Source organism: Xyrauchen texanus, chromosome 5, assembly GCF_025860055.1.
Source record: "Xyrauchen texanus isolate HMW12.3.18 chromosome 5, RBS_HiC_50CHRs, whole genome shotgun sequence".
Classification (NCBI taxonomy): Eukaryota; Metazoa; Chordata; class Actinopteri; order Cypriniformes; family Catostomidae; genus Xyrauchen; species Xyrauchen texanus.
The window spans coordinates 23,718,813-23,740,387 of NC_068280.1; the positions used below are offsets into that span (position 1 = coordinate 23,718,813).

Consider the following 21,575-nt stretch of genomic DNA (forward strand, 5'->3'; position numbering starts at 1 on the left):
ACCGACAGAAGGTCTACTGTGGCACAAGTCACAGAAAATTGTAATGATGGTTAGGTGAGGAATGTGTCAACACACAGTGCATCGCACCTTGCTGCATATGGAGCTGTGTAGCTGCGGACCGGTCAGAGTGCCCATGATGACTTCTATCCACCGTCAAAAGCACCTACAATGGGCAAGCGAGCAAAGGATTTGGACCTTGGAGCAGTGGAAGAAGGTCGCCTGGTCCAATGAGTCCTTTTTTTCTTTTAAATCATGTGGACAGCCATGCACTTGTGTGCTGTTTACCTGGGGAAGAGATTGGCACCAGGATGCAATGTGGGTAACTGACAAGTTGTTGGAGGGAGTGTGATACTTTGAGCAATGTTCTGCTGGGAAACCCTGGGTCCGGCCATTCAAGTGGACCCCTTCATGGCAATGGTATTCCCTGATATCAGTGGCCTCTCAAGAATATTGCACCCTGCCACACTGCACACATTGTTCGGGAATGGTTTGAGGAACATGATGAAGAGTTCAAGGTGTTGTCCTGGCCTCCAAATTCCCCAGATCTCAATACGCTTGAGCATCCTCAGGGATGTGCTGGATCAACAAGTCTGATCCACGGCAGCTCCAATTTACAGGATTTGAAGGATCTGCTGCTAATATCTTTGTGCCAGATACCACAAGACACCTTCAGGGGTCTTGTAGAGTACATGCCTCGGTGGGTCAGTGCTGTTTTGCCAGGACAAGGAGGACCAAGAGCATATTAGGCAGGTGGACATTATGTTTTGGCTCATCAGTGTACATTCCCTATTGAAAGTCATCATAACTTGTCAAAATCCATATCATTTGTCATATTACACCCTGGAAATTTAAATAAATTCAGTCTAACCTTTTCCAGCTGTATTTACACCGTCAACATAAAAGTAAAAATAACATGTAAAACAAAATCTGAACAATTACCTGGCTAATTGGCCCCTACCTGACATCAGTTGTAGTGGTTTTGATGGCTTCAAAAATAAAACCGGCTGTAATTAATTAAAGAATTCACCATGGTTGGAAAGGTGCTTTCAAAAGGGCTCTGGGATAAAACGGTTGAAGGGCACAGGTTAGAAGGGTACAAAAATATTTCAAAGGCTTTATCTATCCCTTGACTAGATCGGGCCATCCCTACAAACTGGATGACCTTGCGGGGAGGATATTAACCAGGGAAGCTATTAAGAGGCCAAAGGCAACTTTGAAGGATTTACAATCCCTTATGGCTGAGATTGATCAGTCTATGCATGTGAAACAATCTCCCTAGCTTTACACTAAGCTGGCAAGAAAGAAGCCTCTCCAGAAAAAGTGCCACACTAAGTTTTAATTGCACTTTACATTCTGATGCCATGTGGCAAAAGGTTTTATTTTCATACGATTATGTTGTGGAGTGTTTCTCTTCAACATGGACTGGGCAATTGGTCAGGATTGAAGGAAAAAATGTATGCTGCCATGTACACCCAAATTCTTGAGGAGAGAGGCCCTCTGCTCGACAACTAATGATGGGCAGGTGATTGACCTTTCAGCATGGCAATGACTCTAAACACACCACCAAAAAAAAAGTGGCTTAAGGATAGGAAGGTCAATGGCTTAAATCCAATAGAAAATCTGTGGATGAACTTGAAGAGAGCAGTCCATTGTCACTCACCCCGCAATTTGACTGAACTCCAACTTTGCATGGAAAACTGGGCTAATATTCCCTAATCTAGAACTGAAGGCTGTCATTAAGACACTTTTCAAACACTGTTTTATGAATTTGAATGGTTGTCCTTTGTTTTTCTCGTTACTTAAATGCTGTAAGGCAAAACATTTAAATAAAGCTGGATGAATGGGTTTGATTTCAGGCTGTAAGAAAAAGAATGACTATTACAAAGGGTCATGTTGGTTTTCTATAGGCTTTGTGTCATACACATCTTACTTACATTGGCTGTGTCTCGTTTGGAAGGCTGCATCCTCCGGAGGTTACATTTGTCTGCCGCATACGTCATCGAGGCTGTCTCGTTTCATTTTTTATTTTTGTCTTTTTCTTATTTTTTATCTATTGTCAATGCATTTTAAGAATATGCACTTACATTTATACCTTACCTTTTTTGCATTCCTAATTCAAAAAAATATATACAAAAAAAACATTAAATGAGACAATGATGTATGTGGCCTACAAATTCGATCTCCGTAGGACGCATCCTTCCAAACGAGAGACACAGCCAATAAAATACTTTTAAAAATCAAATGCATTTATTTTAAATCATGATTGCACAAGCAAACTTTTTAAGCATAACTTTTTAAATTGGCTTCATATAAAACAAAAAATATATGGTTCAAAACTGAGACAGAATTTGACATATGGAACCTTAGTTAAACATTAGCAGAACAAGTCCACAAGATCAATTTGTGTATGGTTAAAAGGCTCTATTTTGCAAGAATGTCTCAGAAAAGTGAAATTAGTAATACAGAAAAGGTCTAGCATCATGTGTTTGCAGATAAAACGTGCTTTGATATTTTGTTATCTAATGCAATGAAATTCATATTTTAAGTGTAGTTCAAGTGTCTAAATACGTTTGAGGCCACTGTATGATGATGGAATTACAGTATGTTAAATGTTATATGACTAATAGCCTCCAATGTAAAAAAAAAAAAACTTGCATGAATGAAATGACTTGTGTGTGTGTGTGTGTGTGTGTGTGTGTGTGTACTTGTGAGACGCTATACTTGATTTGCTATACTTGTGAGAGCCAACTTTTTTGAAAATGTCCTCAAGTATCAAACCCATTTGTGAGGACATTTTAGCTGGTCCTCAATGTTAAAAAAAAAAAGGCTCATAAATCACCTAAATTATGCTTATCTTTAATGTTTCTATGAGGGTTAGGTTTAAGGTTAGAATATGTCTTTAGCCTGCTATAAAATCAATGAAAGTCGAGATGTCCTCAAAAGTATAGCAAAACAAAAAACTGTGTGTGTGCATGTCCTTTTGCATCCTTTTCGTTAGCTTTCATCTTTTATTTAATCTCTTTTAGAAGAAAACTCTGTAGTACACATTGTATCTAAATTTGTCAATCTGTGAACCTTTGAATTCACTGCTATGGGATGATAGATTGACTCATGCAATAGAGAAGACCAGGTTATGATTCCTGAACAGAACTGGATGAAAGAGAAGATGCAGCCTGATTACTGGGGAAAAAAAAAAAAAAAACAGTGGTCCAAAGTAAACATCAATAGTGTATAATAGTGCTTAGTTGTTCCTTTATTTATCAAGACATTTATGTTTTGAATTAAAACATTTCCAGTTACTAATTATACATTTGGACTTTCTAAAGAACTTACTTTATGTAGTGGAGCATATGAGATCAAAGAGCTGCATTCTTATTGATTAAATATATGACTGCTTTTTTATATGCACTTCCAGAGATGTATGCATTTGGGGAAAAAGGCGATAGATGGTGGCAAAAGCAGCAGTGATCCAGAAACGCTTCCCCAGATAAGAAACTTAATCCCACAATTAAAACACTTTAAATGAAAAAAATGTGAATCCTCCTCCCTTTTAAATAGCCAATACCCCTTACCTCACAGTCGCAAATCATGATTATCTACTTGCTGTTGTCAGAAATGGGTGGTACAGACTAGAGCAAGGAGTAGGGGCAGATCTTGAAATTTTCTTCAGATCTTGAAAACCTTAGCTTGACATAAAACTGCCAATCTGGAATAAACTTCACATTATGCTAGCCAAATATTTGTATTTTGTTAACTGTACCCATGGATGGAGAGTGCATGCATAAACAATGTTATTCTGCTAATAAAATCCTTTAGGTCTGTCAACATTGTAACAGCTGAAATAAGCCATTTGAAAGGGAAAATTAACACAAATTTAGTTCTAAATAAAATTAAACTCTAGGAAAACTGTACTTTGGGTGGCAGTACTGCGAAACTCGTGAATATTATTTTATACACACAAAAAAATCATTTTAAATCACCTATTTTGATTAAGTCATTCTTAACCCGTTTAATCCCACTGGTCACAATTGTGGCCGTGTCTTTTTTCTTATTTCTGGAAGCTCTAAAAGTGTTGTTTTTGGCTCTGGGCAAGAAATTCAACTTTTAAATTAAAAAATAGATTGTCTTGATTAAAATGTATCAATTTCATGTGGCTAGTGCAAAAGGTCACATGACCAGATCAGTTTACTTCCTGCTTGCACATCTAGAAGAAGATGTCTTCCTCAGACTACAACAAAAAGAAGTAACTAAAGTACCTTAATTTACAAAGAGAACTATCATATTTTGTACATATATTCTTAAAAGGGTCTACTACTAATATATTTTGAGAACTATACTCCTGCATATATATTTTGCTCGTACGAGGTGTAAATTTGTTAATGGTCACAATTGTAGTATAACACAGTGTTTCAATTGAAATCACAGGTTTTAGCTGTTAATCCTAGTTATCATTTGTTTATTTTTACACCGTTTAAAACTATCAGATGTGTTGGACCTCCTAGGCGTACGTGATGCCCCAAGTGTTGTGTGCAGCATCACCGTCATTCCTACACTTGAAAAAGAGGCAATTGAAAGTGACTGTGATAGTGATGGCTCATATTGGGAGTACCAGGGTGAAACGGCCCATTTACCAGGTAGACTATTGAAAGGCGATGCAGAGGTGAACTATCTGGAGGATGAGACAGATGTTCATGAGAACCAATTGGTGTGCCCCACCTCAACATCCACCCCCCAACCCCCCCCCCACCTCCCGCTGCAGCAGTCGGTGTTGAAGCAAACGCGCCCCCACTGCCATATCTTGGTGAGTCTCCCACCGTGACCAGCCAGAAAAGGAGATGCCCTGAGGAAAATGAGACCCCGCAACACCAAAAAAACAGAAAACATCTCTTCAAAATATGAAAAACAAGGACAGAGTTTTTAAAAGATCAAAACGACCTGCCACGTCCAAGATTCCAGCTTTCGTGACCTATGGCCCGACTGCAGCAGAGTGCATAAAGCAAACTAGACCCGTTCCTGTTGATGTACCCTCCTACTCTGAGGGAGCTCAATGTTGAGATGTCAAATATCTATTCAATTCAAACCAAAGGGAAGACACTTGATCTGAACATGGATGAGTTGCTGACTTTCTATGGGGTTCTTCTCACATCTGGCTACAGTTCTGTGCCACGGCGGCACATGTATTGGTCATATGACCCTGATGTCTACAATGAAGCCATCTCAAATGCAATGAGAAGGAATTGCTTTGAGATAATGGCCTCAATCCAAAAAGTTACTATTATTTTATGTTCTAAATATGTAAAGGTCTAATTGAAGAATTTGTATGAATTCTGACTATGCTGTTTCCCACCGGTCACTATTGTGACCGAGTATAAAATCTATTATTTCACTAACTTAACCAACATAAAATCAAAAAAGGCATAACGTTTGTTTGTCAGGGAGGTCTAAGGAGTAAAATACATGTACTCAAATTGCAAGAAAAAATTTGGGATTAAACGGGTTAATGATCCATTCAAGCACTCAAAAAGATATTTCACATAATACAGTAATTTCCTTTCTACATCTGCCACTATCAGTCTTGAGATTATGTTAGTCAGTAGATGAACGAATAGATCAGAAATGTAATCAAGAACATGACTGATTTATCTAGTGGTTACGTTTTGCCTTTAGTTTTTAGAGGTTCTGGTTTCTAATTCAACCAAATATAACCTTTAATTGTAATGAACCAAGATTACATATGTATGTCAGTGGATGGGTGTTACACTTTAAAAATAAAATCCAATAAAACATGAGGAGAGTCGAGAGAAGCGGAAACACAGACACATTTATGGACAGTTCTGTAGGCCTACATCAAAAAACTGCGAACAACCACAAACTCTGCACGACAGCAACGGTGACCAAGCTCGCAAAGCGCGCACAGCTCACGGCTCATCGCACAAACCAGCCATGGAAAACTCGGTTTATATAAGAAGGAAACACACAGCATGCCAGTGCTCCCCATTAACAATCAGCTAACATGGGTTACCCCACACCTGAGAGCGCTTAAGAGGCTGATAAAATAAAAACACACGCTATAAATACACAAAAACAATACGGCCAAGAAGGCCCGCTAAACGAGCGGGGTAAAGTTAGTTGCAGGTTCGATATTCAGTTTCTCTACCACGCGCTCTCCGGACGACAATCTAACAAAGATATCACTAGCACACTTGGGTTAAGGGTATATAACAATACTGTGCATAAATAACTGCACTCAGAACAGTCAACCCTTGATGTGGCTGGACAGTTGTGCTTAGCATTATCCTTCCGTAGACGTTTCAGAACAGCAGTCCTAGGACCTCCTGGTGTTCTTTTTTTTTTTTTTTTTTTATGTGTTGACAGCGCCACCTAGCGAATTGTATGACCCAGCACTGCATTTCTAGCAATAGGCCCTTTTCACATGACGTCACGCAACTTCCGTTCTGACTCAAAGAAGTGTATGTTTACTTCCGCCAGCATAGTGGAACGCTATGGAGTTTAATCAGTCCCTTCGACACCTGCCAAAAATACATCTAGATGATGTACAGCGACTTGCAGACAAATTTTCACTTACAACACGTTCCAAACTTGACAAAGGATACAAATTCTTCATTGAGCAGTACCTGTTTGCGTATGAAGGTAAGCATTTTGTATTGTCCCGCCCAAATTACGTTAGCGGAGGAGTTAGGATAACGATAGTTGTTAGCTTTCTCTCCTGCAGTGAAAGTCCATATTCTTAATTAATTTACTGTAATACAGACCTGTAAACTCTTGTTGCAATCATGTTTATTACTGATGTTAGCTACAGATTGTGTGTTGTTAGATAAAAGTCAGTAACGCATTCATGGTTAATGTTGTGCCCTTTCACCAAAACATTGCATTGGAATAGTTTCGAATGTCGTTGTCGATGAGGTGACAGTGAGAGGGCGTTGTCACAGGTCTATGAGGAAAAATGAGGAGGCTCATCACCTTCAGGTTTTTCTGATTTTCATGTTCTGCTGCGGTTGCAGACACTTTGCAGTAACGTTATCCCACAAAGTTCCATTGTGGTTCAGTGTGTTTCTCAGCCTGATGTCAATGAGTGTGGTGCACCAAAATCTAGATGACAACCGTACATTTAAAAAACAGAAGAGGGTTGTTTGAGGACAATAAGACTGAGAAATATGCTGTGTGATGTTAAAATAATGTAGGTGTTCAAAGTTCATGGACTTACTTTAAAACTTTAAGTTTGTTCAATTACTCCAATGAAATGTAAAATTGTTGTGCAGGAAAGACTTATTTTCATGTTTCTCTTATCAGGTTACATTTCATGCTAAAGAGGTTCCTGTGGTACTGAAATGCATGTCATGCTCTGCTGTGAAAGCACTGTGCAACCACATTGTGGCATTATTGTTTCAAAGTGCTCACTACTGTACCATGGGCTTCAAGACAGTGCCATTGCCACTGTCATGCACCAGCTCACTGCAGACCTGGCACCGGCCTAGGACACATGTAATACGTTAACATTTATTACATTTAATGATGTTGGACTATAATTTTGTAATGACTATGTCAATTAATTATTTATCATCAATATATTACAGGGAATTGCTCCTGAGGCAACAAATGACATGGTAGTGTGTAAACCAGTACCGAAGTCCAAGGATCATGCCCGAACTGGTGTGAAATGTACACTGTACAGAGCATATGGTGGCAAGTCTGAATTAACACCTGTCTATATATTTTAATGTATAACAGAACAATGATTAGTATATTTTCCCTTTAAACTTCCAGTTGATATCTTCTGTAAATTATGAACATCTCTTAATATATAGGGTTTGGGGCAGCTCAAAACATTTTCATGTTTATTAAAATATACATCTCACTTTTTTGTCAGGTCCTCTTCCAGATCCTCACATCCTTGCCAGTGTTGAGAAACTGCAAGACAAACGCCCACAACCAGGCATTTGCAAATTGCTCCACGGGCTTGAGGCCCTTAATTTTGTGGACTCTAAATTTGGCCCGGTGCCATTTGGGTCTTTGCTCTCTTACCAGTGCCCTCCTGAGATAAGTAGAGACATTATTAAACACCCTGGTGCCCCTGGATTTCCTCAGTTGCCCATTGAAGGTCACAATTTTAAATTTCACATACAATTTGAGCCTAACTACAAGCAACAATGCCACTTGGAGAGCCTTAAAATGTCAAGGGAGATCTCTGCTGCTATTGAGGCAGAAACACGACTGCAGTCAGAATGCCAGCTGTGGACCCAGGTACGCAAACCCCGACTTACAGCCAGCAGATTTGGTGAGATATGTCATGTCCGTGGAGAGTCAACTGCAAAATCCTTAGCTGCTCGCATTCTGAGAGGAACTCCTCAGACAGCAGCTATGAAAAGAGGGCTGGACCTGGAGCCTGACATACTAAGGCAATATTCTGATTTCTGTGATGTCACTGTGACGCAGTGTGGGGTCCTCATCCACCCTGATGCACCTCACCTTGCAGCCAGCCCTGATGCCAAAGTTTTCAACCCCAGAGAAACACCACCATTTGGGTTGGCAGAGGTTAAGAGTTGTGATGTTGAAGATGTTGCTCAAGTTAAACACCTGATCACAGTTTGAGGCCAGGCTTGCCTTAAGAAAAGCCACAAATATTACTATCAGGTTCAAGGCCAGCTGGCCATAAGCGGACTTCAGTGGTGTGATTTTATAACAGATACCCACACTGACTTCACATTTGAAAGAATATTTAGGGATGAGGAGATCATCAACTCAATGCGACAGAAGCTGGATTATTTTTATCACAACATCTACATGGATGTATTATTACGTTAAGGCAGAATTTTCAAATGTAAATATTTCTATGAACATCTGATGCATGTAATTCCTGTTGTGAATACTTTTTCAATTTACAACTTAAGTCAGTGTTGCATTGTATGTAAATATCCTTTGTCTTATCGAGCAGTGGTCGCTCTTCAACCAGTTTTCAACCTTGTTTGTAGCTTTGAGCTGCTATGAAAGTTTTGTATTAGTTTCCTTCATCTCACATAAATGCTATTACCAAATATGTAAATAAAAAAAAATGGCAAGTTTTAAAGATATTCTCTCTTTATTGGTTAAGATGTAAATTCATTTTACTCTGGATAAACTTTTTACAGAATGCTTCACAACATTGTTTATTAATAACCATGAAAATATAGTAACCCCTATGTTCATACAAAGCATAGAAATTTAAAAATATATTACAAAGCACTTGTATTTACAGTATATCTACACAGTGTCAAACACCTAAAAGTAGAAGAATTAAGAATTAATCTCACCCAAGAAAGGAAACACTTCAGACAGGTTTGTCCCCTTTGATATCAAGAGGTCCCTGATAGTTTGAGAGTAGGCAACAGATGGCCCACAACTGATTGACTGAACCTACCATAGAAAGAGGAATAAGCCCATCCCAAATGTGGTAGTCCTTCACCCTGCGTATCGCCCGCTCAACTAAAATTCTCAAGCGGGCAATAGCCTGGGTCTTCAATGTGTCCTCTGTGCTGAGCTGATTTGATTTTTTCAGTGGAGGGATGATGAGCGTTGCCCCCACCTGTGACAGCATCTTCTCAATCTGGAACCCCTTGTCAGCCATTACTCCATCTTCTGGTTGAAGTAACTGTAAGATCTGTGATTGCCGTGTTATTTCTATATCAGAGATGGAGCCTGTGTACAATTTCGAAACAAATGTTATAACCCCACATGGGGCAATGCCAATTAGACCTTTAAAGGTGGTGTGGTTTTTATAGTTGGAAAACGTTTCTGACTGTAGTAAGAGAGAAGATGCTGTTTCACAACGGATCTCGGTGCAGTCTATTATCACTCTCACCTGAGGGCAGTAGAGCTTGAACTTGTCAGGCATTGTGGCCTGCACTTGCTCTCTCGTCATCCACAACGGTAGCGAGCCAAGAACCTGGTAAAGGTAGCTTGTCCATGTTAAGATGATGCGACTGACAGTAGACAAGCTGACCTCGAAGATGGTTGATATGGTTTTCTCCTGAAGCCCAGCTGCAACACGACAGAGAAACATGAACAGTTCATCAATGAGCGGAAGTTTTCGCTGAGGGCTAGGTGTCTCTTGTGCTGTTTGCTGTGCCTTGGACCAGTACAAAAGCCTTGAAGCAGAAGGGTAAACTGACTCCCAAAACACAGTGAAGACCTCCTTTGAGCTGAACCTAGTGTAGTAACGAAAGTCCTCATCTGTGACACAGAACTTGAAAATCAGAGGCTGCTGCTGCTGCTGCTTAACTGTCAGCTGCTGGATTTCCAGTTCTAGTGACACAACCTGAAACTCCAACTCTTGAATTCTCCATGCAGCAGCATCCAGTTTACCTTAAAAGCAAGAAAAAGCATACACCTTAATGTTTATCATTAAAGGGATAGTTCACCCAAAAATGAAAATTGTGTTTATCTTTTGTGTTTATCTTATTTTTGGGTGAAGTAATCCTTTAAGTCATCTACTAGTTTTTACTCTGTCTTCATTATTGGATGTTATTTGTTAGTGAGCGTGACAGTAATTATTTGCTCTTATGAAATAAAGAGACTACAATAACTAAGATTACCAGGAGAAGGATGGTAGGCATAGTCATGATCTTTTGCTACTCCACCCGCAGGCAATGCCTCCTCTGTGATGTCTCCTGGGACAGGCATCTCCTGAGATTCATCTAGGACTGCAGCCCTAAAATGCTTCCTTGCTCTCTGGTAAACTGGCTGTCGAGCTTGTGAGGCTCTTCCTAGAGATGTGAAATAGATACACATACATGTCATTATGAATACTTAGTAATCATTTCTCAGGACTCAAAAAATATGTATAATACTACCACAAATGCAATACTAACAAATGGCAATTTTAATGGCAACAGGATGCTTTATTATTTATATGGGCTAATAAGCTGTATACAATTTAAAATGAAATAATATTTTCTTCGTTTATTTCATACAAGCACAATTATATGTAAACGGTAAATAATGTAATAAATTATGATTTATTGTTATTTTAATGTACTACTAGGCTTAATAGTGTCCTACCTTTACCCCAGTCATTCCAGGGGAATCTAGATGGCGTTGCTCCTTTCTTAATCCTGGTTCGTCCACTGGTTGATGTACATATATCCTCTGGGGTAAAGTGCTGACTACACACGTAAGTGCTCCCACGGAGGATTTTAAAACTCGGTCCCTCATCTCTTTTGATTGCCCTAACCCAACGTGCACGTATTTCAGCGTCCACTGGAAAATCGTGGAAACTTAAATAAGGAAATTTATGTTTGTTGTTTGAACAACAAGGAACACTGCAATAGCATCTACAAGATGACTGTGCCATGCTTATTGGATGGGAAACTGTTGAAAAATGGACATAGGAATAAAATGAATGATAAATCACATCAGCATATGGAAATGGTTTGACATTTAGCTTTGATAAAAATGTAACACTTGTTAGTAAACTTGTGGCAATACACGGGCTAACCGTGATTTAACAGTTATCTTGGTGCTAGCTAACGTTCTACTTTCTCCTCCACGACTGTCACACGTTAAAGAATGCAATAAGTTACTGGAAATGATCATTAACGTCATCAAAATAATCTAAATATAAGAACCAATAACGCTACATACGTAAATATTATTATTTTAATTTTACCTTTCGTATTGTCGGTGATCACCTTCTGTGTTTTCCTGAAGTAACTTTAACCAGCGCGCGTAAGTTAAAACGGAAGTACGTTTACCCTGCTTTGCGGAAAAGCGGAAGTTATCTGACGTCATTGTGAAAAGGGCCTATTGGAGACTAATACACGATGGACAAAAATCAGTGTGTTAGTACTGAATGTGAATCAAGTTTTATTTGTTTAACGTTAAAACAATTGTGGTGGACAATTGGACAGCAAAGTTAACGTAGCCGAAGTGAGAGTTGTTTACTAGAGGCACTACAAACAATCATATACTAGCTTCTGATAGCCTGCTGCAAAACTAACTGTTTATTTGTTTAAGGAAATTATAGCGCGATTTTGGCAACTATGATCATTAAGTCTAGCCAGCTCATTAATTAAACTTCAAAAGATGATAAAACCATGTCGATATGATCTGTACATTAAATCAGCAGTAGCTTACTTTCTTCAGTGTGAAAGCTTGTTTAATACTCATTGTTTACATTTTTTATTAAGTTTAACCCTTATGCGACCTTCGGGACATTTTTGTCTTTTTCATTTTTCCCGATAATGTTTAATGCTAAAGTATTAATGCCAACGGCATAAATTTGGCCTAAGGTTTTTAATTTTGGGGGAATTTTTATATTTCAACATCAGTTCCTATAATACATCTATAATAAACTGTGTACACAAAATAGTTACACTCAGGACCTTAAGGACAAAAATGTACCCATTGAAATGTGCAATATTTTATCTCAGTGCCATTAAAGCATAAAAGCATGAATACTATGATATTATGCTTTCGTTCCAGAGCCCTAGCTTCAAAGTTTAAATTAAATTTTTTCCCACCAGATGGTGCCATTTATCTCATGTTATGTCTATGGAGCAAATATATATATATTTTTTTCTATTTTCTGTTTGTGGTATTATAGAGCACTGCAGGCCAATTGAATAACTGATGCAGATAAAATTGTGTGGTTGTTTTGTTATGGATATCAGAGTGTGTTTTGTAGATGTATATTGAGATTATATATATATATAAATTATGGCAATGTTTTGATGTGGACATTTTTGTCCTCTAAGGACCTTTGAGGAACTTTTTAAAATTGATGCACAAGGGTTAAATAATCTTACAAATTAAACTGTGCTGACTGCCTGTTTACCCCACAATACATGTTATCAGCCCGTCTCTTCATTTTTCACATTGTTTTGTAATGTTGGCATTTTTAATAGTCAGTTACTTTGTAGGCCTATTCTACAGGCCTACACCACATACAGTCCATGGTTACTATGTGTTAGATTCTGTCATGTACTCTATAGCCTAAATGAAGTGATATCATGTACAGATGCTCAATGTAGGACAGAAGATTAAAAAAGTATTTTGGTCCAGTACTAGGCTGAGGACTAATTTTGTCTATTTATGTCTGTGAAATGATCACAATGTTCAATTTGACCAAATATGCTCTCTCTTTTTCAAGGTGCATATAGCAATCCAATTAGGGAGATCCTTGCCTGAATTGAAGAGATGCACCACATGCTGCAATCACTCCACTGCCTGTTCTGTAGTTCAGATTTGTTCCCCCAACAAATTTATGCAAGATTAGAAACCCATTTAGAGAGCCTTTTCAATTGTGCAGTTCTCCATGAAGGTGAAGTTTGCAAACATTCTCTTGGGAAATGCAAATTAAGTTACAATGTGTCTATGCATTAAAAGCAGCCTGAAAATTATGATCAATTCCATTTGAGAAATTAATCAAAACAAGTGCCTCTCTGATTTGTTATTGGTAACCAGATACATGATTCAGATTTTGGGTATTCATAATTTACACTTTTAAATATTGTGATCATAATAATACTACAATTCTATGTTCTATCCAGTTCTATGTTTTAGGGTATACCAAGGCAAGGCAAGGCAAGGCAAGTTTATTTATATAGCACATTTCATACACAATGGTAATTCAAAGTGCTTACATAGAAGAGATTAAAATAAGAATAAAAAATAAGAATAATTGAAACAGTTTAGAATAAAATAAAATAAAATACAGTACAAACAGTCGGACACACAGTGGCTGTTGCGGCGAGCTGCTGGGAGGTGCGTCTGCGTGTGGGTGCGGCGGCCTTGTTTTCTACGTACGCGTGAGAACGGGTGCGCAGCTCCGCTGCGCGCTTCAGCAGGTGAGCGAAATTAGACTAATTAGCGGAGACGCCAGAAAGCTTTAGAAAATGGAAGCAGGGAGAGGGTTTTGTTCAGCTTTGCAACGCAGCTAAGAACAGTGGAAGAAAGAAGAATTCGCTAAAGAATCACGGATAGAACTCATGGGAAAAGGAAAAGATCAAAAGGGCTACCGGTAAGCTCACATCTCTTTACTGGTCTCTGAGGACTGCAAATGGGATCTCAGTAGCCTGTATGGGCACGCAAAATGTGTGGTCTGTTTGCATTGTTAATGGAACTATTGATAGTTTGAGGCTGAACATTTCTGTACATTGAGTAAACTTAGAATAACAGGTTAATTTGAGAAGAAATGGGTCTAAAAGTGGAGCTGGCTTTCAGGAAATGTAATGCCTGATTTTCACTGTTTACCTGGGGTGATAAATAATGAAGTAATGGTTAATCGATGTGTTAAACCAACTTATCCTTTGCTTGAAGTATTTTGCTGTGCTTTATTGTATTTTTGATTGGAAATATTGAACTTTATTTAATTTGTTATTTTGCATGTTTAAAGGTTTTTCACCTTCCTTGTTTACTGGTCAAATAAATTGAAGAACGAGTGAAATCCTGAGTCTGGTCGATTCCTTCTCTTGTCAAGTGTGGGAAGCCATGATGTTTTAGATACACTTGTCAGTGAAAAACCGCCGTGACCAGTGACTAGCGAAGCTTCCGCTTGCGGCCACAACCAAGAGGGAGGAGACTGAGACTCCACCTGGGGGCCTGAAAGATAAAGCTGCCCTAGTCAATTGAAGAGGACAAATGGCAAAGTCACTGGATGATTTGAAAGTGGAGAGGACCACAGCTAAGAGACTTTTTTCCCGTCTTGCTAATAGCATTACACGGACCCATACAGAGATGTCTATGGAGGAGTTAAAAGAGAACTTCAAAAGGCTTACACTGGAGAGCTCCAGAGTCATGGAGGCAAATGAGGAAGTAGAGGCCGCTTACATGGAAGATTCCGAAGCAGCTACTGCAGAGGAGCTGGGCGACTTACTGAGAGCCGACATAGAAAGGACGGGGAGTATTGTAAGCAAAAGACGGAAGAAGTTAAACTCCTAATTCGAGAGACAGTCTGGGCTGTATATGGAGAAAGAGAACTGTCTTTAGCTCTACATGTTGCAGAGGGGGAGTGTGAGAATGTCTCCTCCACCCCGCTAGACATAACTTTGGAGGCTTATGAGTTCATGCTGACCCACTTAGAGAAGTTGGTGCTTAAGGCAAAGGAAGCGCATCAGAACTGGAATCGCTGGGCTCCGCCAGCCGAACGGAGAGATGCTGATGGCCGCCTAAGAGCGCTTGAAGTGCACCTTCCCCAGCTGGTGTCGCGGAAGGCCACTTTCATTAAAGCAGCAAGCATAAAACCAGACACTGAGGAACCCCTAGGCCGCCGTTTAGCTCCAGTGGCAGCGATAAAGCTGAAAGCCACAGCTCTACCAAAGTTTACCGGTAACCAGCGAGGCTACTACAGATGGAGGCAAGAATGGGAGGCTCTGCAGAAGCAGGGCGAACCAACCGGCTCCAGAGAGGTGAAGAAATTTCAGCTGCTCGATAGTCTTGATGAGAGGATTGCCAGAGATCTATGCCTGTCAACATACAACTCATCAGACGAGATCTTCCAAATCCTGGAGAACCGGTTTGGGAACCAAGCCACCATCGCTCTCGAGATCATTGAGGAATTACAAGCAACTCCACCAGTCAGGAGCGGCCAGCCAAGGAAAGTCATAGAGCTCATCCAAACAGTGGAAAGGGCCCTTTATGATTTGAGTGAACTGGATAATATAGACGCCATAAAAAACCCGATAGTGATTAAATCCATCGAGGGCAAGCTCCCAGAAACTCTGAAGAAAGACTGGCTCACCTATGCTGCTGATGAGAGAAACACCGTTAACCGTCAGAACCGTTTCGACAAGCTTATCAGATACCTGAAATCACAAAAATCCATATATGAGCAACTAGATCAGCTGAAAGACGTTGTCGAACCCGTTAGGGAGAAAACTAAGTCTCTTAAATACGCCAGAACAAAGACAACCAAGACCAGCAGTGAAATAGAGGGCTGCATCATTTGCGGTGACCCAAAGCACAGAAAGAAACTATATTTCTGTAGAAAGTTTAGGGTTAACCTAAAGCCAGCAGAAAAGAGGGACGCCGTGCAACAAATCGGTGCCTGCAAGAGATGCCTCGAAGTCCACAACGGGGATTACTGCAGGAAAACTACTTATCTGTGTGGGAATCCTGAGTGCAAAGATCGACACCACCACTTTCTTCTCTGTCCGGTTGCCAGATCCCAGCCTCAAAAAACACCTAAGACCAGTTCAGTGGGAATTGAGGGCAAAAGATACACCGAAACCCAAGAAAAATTCCTTTCCAAACTGACACCGGAGTTGGCGCAGCAATGTCAAGATGCCTTCTGTAATGTAGCATCTAGGGCATACAACTCCACTGTAGCCGAGAGAGGCCTTCTGGAGGACAACTGTTTGAAGGAGTACCCAGTGATCCTAATGCTCCTTGACGTTATTGCTAACGACGGGCAAAGGATAGGTACTCTCATTGACTTGGCATCCGATACGAACTACATAACGCATGGAGCCGCGAGCAAGTTGAACCTGAGAAGTGAAGATGTGACACTGGTGGTTTACGGTGTTGGAGGAATGAAAGTGTCTGTCACAACCAAGCGTTACCTCCTCAGGATACGTGTTAACACTCCCAGAGGGACCCTAAAGTCACATCAGTTGATCTGCTATGGACTTGATAAAATTGCAGAAGTTCACAGGCATGTTCCAGCCATCAGGTTACAGAAGTTATTCCCGGATGTTTCCCTCGAAGACCTTGCAAGACCGAGGGAAATACAACTCCTGATCAGCCACAAAGAAGGGCAGCTGGTACCCCAGAAAGTTCGTTCTGTTGGCGACCTGGTGCTCTGGGACGGCCCACTCGGCAAGGCCATCGGAGGCACGCACCCGGACCTCTTTGAGGAAGTCATATTAATGGCCCATACGTCAAAGACACACTTCGCAAGATCTATGAGGACAGCAGCTGCCAGATACACTGAACTCACCTGTAAAAATCCAGTCCCTTGCCAGTCTCCCGACCATCCCAGCACCCAGTCCAATACAGCCACTAGAAGCAGGGACTTTCTGAAGTTGTGGGAATGGGAGAGCATCGGAGCTGCTTGTGAGCCGAGATGTGGGGGATGTCGCTGCGGGAATTGTCAACCCGGGGGAAAAGAGATGACGCTGGCTGAAGAAAGAGAGATGGAGGTGGTGAGAGATGGCTTGACGTATGTGAACAGAGATCACCATAGCCCGGAACCGCACTGGCATGCCAAGTATCCGTGGACAGAAGATCCAGCATGTCTCCCCAATAACAGGAGAGCGGTTGAAGCCACATTCCGCAGAACGGAGAAGCAGCTGGAAAAGGAACTAGAGTGGAAGATGGCCTATGCCTCACAAGTCCATGAAATGGTTAATCGTGAAGCTGCAGTGAAGCTGTCAAAAGAAGTTCTGCAGAGCTGGACTGGGCCAGTGTGGTACATAAGTCACCTGATTGCATTAAATCCACATTCAGTCTCCACTCCAGTGAGGCTAGTGTGGAATAGCAGCCAGAAGTACAGAGGCCTGAGTTTGAATGACATACTGGTAAAAGGTCCTGACGTTCTGAATCCGATCAGAGCTGTCTTACTGAGGTTCCGCACTGGTGTCTTTGCTGCCCTTGGTGACATCCGCAAGATGTACAACTCTGTCTGGTTGGAAGAAAGAGAGGTCCACCTGCAAAGGTTCCTGTGGCGTGACACTGAAGATGCAGAGATTGAGGATTTCGCCATAACAAGAGTCAACATTGGAGACAAACCTGCTGGTTGCATAGCCCAAGTCGCCATGCGAGAGACTGCCAACTTGCCTCTATTCAGCCACTTTAAAGAAGAAAAACGTGTACTGGAGGAAGACGTATATGTCGATGACATCCTAACCTCTCACAACGACCTCGACCACTTGAAACTCCTCACGTCTAATATCGAGCAGATCCTGAAAGGAGGAGGATTTATCATGAAGCCCTGGGTCTACTCTGATCGAAGTGGGAGGAAAGGGCAGAGAGGTGAAAATATGGAGTCAAAGACCGTGATCCTGCCGAACCAGCTAACTCCAGAGGATAACAAAGCCCTTGGCCTCGGTTATACTGTTGAAGAAGACAAGTTGTACGTCATGGTTGCAGTGAACTTCTCTAAGAAAAGGAGAAAGGTACGCCTTGGCCAGGACTTACCGAGGGGAGAAGTAAGAAGCCAAACACCAGACCCACTCACGAGAAGAGAGCTGTTAAGCCAAGTCTCTGGCCTTTATGATCCCCTCGGCCTTGTTGCTCCAGCAAAACAGAAGGGAGCCATTCTGATTCGGAGAGCTTTTCAGGAGGCGAAAATGATGCACTGTGTAGAAGACACCTGGGATGCCGCCTTGTCCAGAGAACTCCGAGAAGATGCAGTGAAGCTCCTCGAAGAGTATGCTGACCTGAGGCTACTCAGATTCACCAGGGCTCTTACGCCGCCAGATCCAGGTGGACGACCATGTGGCATCACCTTCTCTGATGGTAGTGAGCATGCGTATGGCGCCGTGCTGTACCTTCGTTGGAGCTGCAGCCATGGGGTCGTTGTGAGGCTGGTGGAATCAAAGGCCAAGCTGACTCCTCTGGATCATAAGGGTGACCCGGTGAAGGCAGAGTTGTGTGGAGCTGTCTTTGCAGCCCGGCTGAAAAACTACTTTCAGAGACACTGCCGAATCGATGTCAAAAGATGGTACCATCTTGTCGACAGTCAGACCATCTTGGGCGCAATACAACGTGAAAGTTATGGCTACCAGACCTTCTTTGCGAACCGAGTTGGCGAGATCCAGAGGAGTACCGACATCCGAGATTGGTTGTGGATTCCGGGGTCGGCGAACATTGCAGATACCATCACCAGAGGGGCCAGTCCTGATAATCTCACTGAGGAGTCCGAGTGGCAGTCGGGTCCACAGTTCCTTCAGCTTCCCGAGAGTGAGTGGCCGAAAAAATCAGCCAAGGACATTTCTGCACAAGCAGGAGACAACATCGCAAAAATGCAGAAGAAAACATTTGTTGCGGTACTCACCCGAAGTCAGCAGGAAGCGCAAGATCCAATCAAAGTCCAGGAGACAGAATCCAAGTCCAGAAGAACACCGGTAATGGCAGTAGTCCAAAAGCTGTTGGACGAAAGGCGCTTCAGTAGCCTAAGACGGTTGACCGGGGTGATAGCATGGACTTGGAGAGCAGCTAAGAAGTTCCTGTGTGCTAAGATTGGAGATAAAGAAAAGTGGGAGGCAGTTCAGTCATCTGGTGTCATCACGGTTAGTGAAAGGGAAGAAGTGTTCCGGAATCTATGCCTGGTGGCGCAAGAGGGTGCATACTTTCCGAACACAACAACGGACAGACTGGTTGTTTACAAAGATCGGAGAAGTGGACTCTTGATGTGTGGTGGTAGGATCCAGTCCTTCAGAGAGGACCAGAGAGCAGTTCCCCTGCTACCTTTCCAGACCTGGATCTCTACCCTCCTAGCCCGAGAAGCACATAGTGAGGGACATGATGGTGTGGCAGGAACTTTGCTGCGGATGCAAAAGAAAGCATGGGTCATCAGGGGGAGAATTATTGCCCGAAAAGTTGTTGACAGGTGCATCTTGTGCAAGAAAGCAAAAGCAAAGACATGTCAGCAGATAATGGGAGATTTACCTGAAGAGAGATCGAGCCCGGCTGCACAGTTTCAATTCACGTCTGTCGACCTGTTCGGACCGTATGAAGTAAAGGATGATGTAAGGAAAAGAGTGAGTATGAAAGTATGGGGAGTGCTCTTTTGCTGCATGTCAAGCCGAGCCATCCATGTGGAACTGGCAGGAGCGCTAACAACAGAGAGCTTTCTACTTGCTTACCAGAGGTTTACTTCTGTCCGAGGTCATCCTCAGAAGATCTGGTCCGATCCAGGTACAAATTTTATTGGAGCAAAGCTTGTCCTGGAAGATATGTACACTTACCTGAGACAACAAAGCAAAGAGTCACTTGAGGAATATGCTGCTAAGAATGGGACTTGCTGGTCATGGAAAATCCTCCCAGCCAACTCACCTCACCGAACGGCGCTGCCGAAGCTGCTGTCAAGATCACCAAAAGAGCTCTCCAAAGTCTTAGTAGAGGAGGAGGCCTTACTTTTGGCGAATTCCTGACGGTGCTTAAACTAGCTGCCAACCTCGCCAACGAAAGGCCTATCGACGCCAGAGTCCAGAGCCGGGAAGACCGCATCGAATACATCACTCCGAACACCCTGTTGCTTGGTCGAGCTACACAAAGTGGAGATTTCAAAGCATTCGACTATGCTACTTACCCCTTCAAAAGGCTGCAAGATATGCAAGTTCAAGTTAGCCACTTTTGGAAGTCCTGGAGCCAGCTCGCAGGTCCAAACCTGTTTATTCGCAGCAAGTGGCATACTGCCGAAAGGAACGTTGCCAAGGGAGACATAGTTTGGCTGTGCGATCAGAATGCACTAAGGGGGCAGTTCAAGCTAGCAAGAGTCATCAGTGTGAACGCAGATTCCAAAGGCATAGTCCGAGATGTCCATGTGAAAGTCTCTCCGAGCGGGCGTGTTCAGGTGAAGATTCCAAGTCTCCTTGCTAAAGAGTCCGGGTCTAAGGAGAAGGATTTCCAGGGTACCATATTGCATCGGGACGTACAGCGCCTTGTAGTCCTCGTTCCAGCAGAGGATCAATTCAACGGGGACCAGATCGCCTAAGAGGTGCGATCTTTCCGCTCGCAACGCGCAAAGATCGAATGGGAGGTGTTGCGGCGAGCTGCTGGGAGGTGCGTCTGCGTGTGGGTGCGGCGGCCTTGTTTTCTACGTACGCGTGAGAACGGGTGCGCAGCTCCGCTGCGCGCTTCAGCAGGTGAGCGAAATTAGACTAATTAGCGGAGACGCCAGAAAGCTTTAGAAAATGGAAGCAGGGAGAGGGTTTTGTTCAGCTTTGCAACGCAGCTAAGAACAGTGGAAGAAAGAAGAATTTGCTAAAGAATCACGGATAGAACTCATGGGAAAAGGAAAAGATCAAAAGGGCTACCGGTAAGCTCACATCTCTTTACTGGTCTCTGAGGACTGCAAATGGGATCTCAGTAGCCTGTATGGGCACGCAAAATGTGTGGTCTGTTTGCATTGTTAATGGAACTATTGATAGTTTGAGGCTGAACATTTCTGTACATTGAGTAAACTTAGAATAACAGGTTAATTTGAGAAGAAATGGGTCTAAAAGTAGAGCTGGCTTTCAGGAAATGTAATGCCTGATTTTCACTGTTTACCTGGGGTGATAAATAATGAAGTAATGGTTAATCGATGTGTTAAACCAACTTATCCTTTGCTTGAAGTATTTTGCTGTGCTTTATTGTATTTTTGATTGGAAATATTGAACTTTATTTAATTTGTTATTTTGCATGTTTAAAGGTTTTTCACCTTCCTTGTTTACTGGTCAAATAAATTGAAGAACGAGTGAAATCCTGAGTCTGGTCGATTCCTTCTCTTGTCAAGTGTGGGAAGCCATGATGTTTTAGATACACTTGTCAGTGGCACAGTGCTCATTCAGTAAATGCACAGCTAAACAGATGTGTTTTAAGTCTGGATTTGAATGTGACTACTGTAGGAGCACATCTGATCTCTTCTGGAAGCTGGT

The 21,575-nt window shown here is 41.9% G+C and overlaps 1 protein-coding gene across 1 annotated transcript; it reads left to right on the forward strand.

Annotated features, from left to right (window-relative positions):
- The first annotated feature begins 6,480 nt into the window (after positions 1-6,480).
- On the forward strand, positions 6,481-9,072 carry LOC127643373 (uncharacterized). The gene is made up of 4 exons (XM_052126061.1): positions 6,481-6,651; positions 7,312-7,503; positions 7,596-7,704; positions 7,889-9,072. The coding sequence occupies exons 1-4, from the start codon at positions 6,550-6,552 to the stop codon at positions 8,608-8,610; spliced, it is 1,125 nt and encodes a 374-aa protein (XP_051982021.1). The 5' UTR covers positions 6,481-6,549; the 3' UTR covers positions 8,611-9,072.
- Positions 9,073-21,575: the final 12,503 nt, after the last annotated feature.

What these genes read in the sequence shown, in the direction of transcription:
- LOC127643373 (XM_052126061.1), top strand. Translation starts at nt 6,550, where the DNA reads ATGATGTACAGCGACTTGCAGACAAATTTTCACTTACAACACGTTCCA. An exon ending in GGCACCGGCCTAGGACACAT is followed by an intron (nt 7,504 to 7,595) that starts GTAATACGTTAA and finishes AATATATTACAG; the next exon opens with GGAATTGCTCCTGAGGCAAC. An exon ending in ACTGTACAGAGCATATGGTG is followed by an intron (nt 7,705 to 7,888) that starts GCAAGTCTGAAT and finishes CTTTTTTGTCAG; the next exon opens with GTCCTCTTCCAGATCCTCAC.